This window comes from Balaenoptera musculus, chromosome X (genome assembly GCF_009873245.2).
Source record: "Balaenoptera musculus isolate JJ_BM4_2016_0621 chromosome X, mBalMus1.pri.v3, whole genome shotgun sequence".
NCBI lineage: Eukaryota > Metazoa > Chordata > Mammalia > Artiodactyla > Balaenopteridae > Balaenoptera > Balaenoptera musculus.
Window position 1 is genome coordinate 67,634,604 of NC_045806.1, and position 2,891 is coordinate 67,637,494.

A 2,891-nucleotide genomic window follows, 5' to 3' on the forward strand; every position below is an offset into this window, starting at 1 on the left:
CTAAAATCTACAAGACATTTAAACTGGTTATATTGTTTTCTTAATATTCTTCTTTATTTAGGTTAATCTAAATAACCTAAAAAGAGTTCTAAAACCAGTTTGCCGCCTCACCCCTATCCCCCACCAAACACAAACACACACACACACACACACACACACGAACGCACATCCCTCTCATCCTTACCCCTCCTCTACTAACATCCGCGACGTCCGAGAGCGGTAGGAGGTGGGGGGAAGGGTTAACCAAATGAGCTCCTGTCACTCAGCACTAGGCAGCCAATGGAGCCGAAAGATTGATTCACTTCCTGCTTGGGTCTCACAGAAACTCTCGAGCTTCGCCAGCCTAATTTGGAAAGCTAGCCCGGCCTCCCGCGCCGCCATTGGCCGAGTCCGTGGAAGGCCAGGCCGAGACGCGCTGCAATTGGCCTCGGCGGGTGCCGGTAACTCGCTTTCGCGGCTTTAGCTCCCCTGTACCATAGATGTCAAAGGCTGAAGCTGCTCCCTTTGCCACATTATAACTAGTAGGGGATCCTCACCGACCATGGCCACAGCTGCCTCGAATCCCTACAGCATTCTCAGTTCCAGCTCTATGGTCCATGCGGACTCTGCGGGCATGCAGCAGGGGAGTCCTTTCCGAAACCCTCAGAAACTTCTCCAAAGTGATTACTTGCAGGGAGTTCCTAGCAATGGGCATCCCCTCGGGCATCACTGGGTGACCAGTCTGAGCGATGGAGGCCCATGGTCTTCCACACTGGCCACCAGCCCCCTGGAACAGCAAGACGTGAAGCCTGGGCGCGAAGACCTACAGTTGGGCGCAATCATCCATCACCGCTCTCCGCACGTCGCCCACCACTCTCCGCACACTAACCACCCGAATGCTTGGGGGGCGAGCCCGGCTCCGAATCCGTCCATCACGTCGAGCAGCCAACCCCTTAACGTGTACTCGCAGCCGGGCTTCACGGTGAGCGGCATGCTGGAGCACGGGGGACTCACTCCACCGCCGGCCTCTGCCTCCACGCAGAGCTTACACCCAGTGCTCCGGGAACCCCCAGACCACGGCGACCTAGGTTCGCACCACTGCCAGGACCACTCGGACGAGGAGACACCAACCTCCGATGAGTTGGAACAGTTCGCCAAACAGTTCAAACAAAGAAGAATCAAGTTGGGCTTCACGCAGGCTGACGTGGGGCTGGCGCTGGGCACACTGTACGGCAACGTGTTCTCTCAGACCACCATCTGCAGGTTCGAGGCCTTACAACTGAGCTTCAAGAACATGTGCAAGCTGAAGCCGCTGCTGAACAAGTGGCTGGAGGAGGCTGATTCGTCCACAGGGAGTCCGACCAGCATTGACAAGATCGCGGCGCAGGGCCGCAAGCGCAAGAAGCGAACCTCTATCGAGGTGAGTGTCAAGGGCGTACTGGAGACGCATTTCCTCAAGTGTCCCAAGCCTGCCGCGCAGGAGATTTCCTCGCTGGCAGACAGCCTCCAGTTGGAGAAAGAAGTGGTGCGTGTCTGGTTCTGTAATCGAAGACAGAAAGAGAAAAGAATGACTCCACCAGGGGATCAGCAGCCACATGAGGTTTATTCGCACACGCACACGGTGAAAACAGACACGTCCTGCCACGATCTCTGACTGCAGGAAGCGAGGAAGGAACCGGCCGCACTGGGAGCAGCGCGGATTTCTCTTTCTCTTCCACTCTCTTCCTTTTACTCCAGCTTTTTAATTGCTATTTCTCTAGCTCTCTGTCTCTCTCTCTCTCTTTTTTGTTGTTCGTTCTTTCTTTTCCCCCTCCCTCCACTTTTTTTTTTTTTAAACAGGGGATTCTAACATATTAAGAAAGAAAACACACACACTCATTCAGGCTTCTCAACGCGGATACACAGTTGCCTTAAGCGGTCCAGGCGGGGACCTCATATCCCCTGCGCCAGGCAACAGCTCCCTCCAACCTTTTCTGCTGATCAATATATATTGTTTACTTTGAGTAAGGTTTTTTGTTGTTTTTGTTTTTGTTTTGTTTTGTTTTTGGTCGCTCCTCTCTAGGAAGAGAAAGGAGTGGGGTAACTTGGGGGCGGGGTAGGGATGAGGGAGGGGGGTGGGAAGACAGATGTGTGCCTCTGAATAACCTTTCAGCGCCTTGGTTATAGCAGCTGTATTTCAGGTGAAATCTGTTTTACAATAGACTAGTTTTGCATTTTTTAAAACTTCTATAGCGTTTCTAAATGTCTGCGGTGTTTTACTATAAGCTGTACACAATATTTGTGAGACAATTTGTATCTAATCGACCACTCCATATTATTATTGCTACTATTATTCCTTCATTGAGCTGATGGTTTTTTAATTGCTTAGAAAAGGAAGAGGGGGAGAGATGCCTACCCATCCACTGATCCCCTATCCCAAATCTGTATGGAGAAGAGAGGGTACAGTGGAGAGAGTTTGTTGATGATATTGGAGATACATACATATATATGTGTATGTGTATATATATACATACACATATATATAAAATTTTTTTTCTGGGGGGTAGCCGAGTGCCTAGGGTAGGCAGAATAGGCAGCCGATTCTGTTTGCAAACTAGTACGAAGGAGGAGAGGTGATTTCGAAGCTTTCTGCCCTCCTTCCCGCAACTGTGGAGCCCCCACAGGCTTCCACAGCGCATCTGGGTGCCCTGGAAGGATTCCGCAGCTGCACCGGGCGAAAGAAGTCTTCCTGAGGAGCGGAGAGTGCTCCTCGCCTCCCGAAGTCCTTAATGCCTGCACTCGGAGCTCTCCACCCGCCCCGCGCCTTGCCAGGCCGACTGCCAGCTCGATCCCACCTTGGCCTTTCTAGGCGAAGGACTTTGCCTTCACACCCGATTGCTTTAGCTGGAGACGACGACCCGACCCGGAGACGC

At 52.1% G+C, this 2,891-nt stretch overlaps 1 protein-coding gene across 1 annotated transcript; it reads left to right on the top strand.

Moving 5' to 3' along the window:
• Positions 1-539: 539 nt before the first annotated feature.
• Positions 540-1,804, top strand: POU3F4 (POU class 3 homeobox 4). The gene has a single exon (XM_036840248.1). The coding sequence runs from the start codon at positions 542-544 to the stop codon at positions 1,631-1,633; it is 1,092 nt and encodes a 363-aa protein (XP_036696143.1). The 5' UTR covers positions 540-541; the 3' UTR covers positions 1,634-1,804.
• Positions 1,805-2,891: the final 1,087 nt, after the last annotated feature.

What these genes read in the sequence shown, in the direction of transcription:
- POU3F4 (XM_036840248.1), top strand. Translation starts at nt 542, where the DNA reads ATGGCCACAGCTGCCTCGAATCCCTACAGCATTCTCAGTTCCAGCTCT.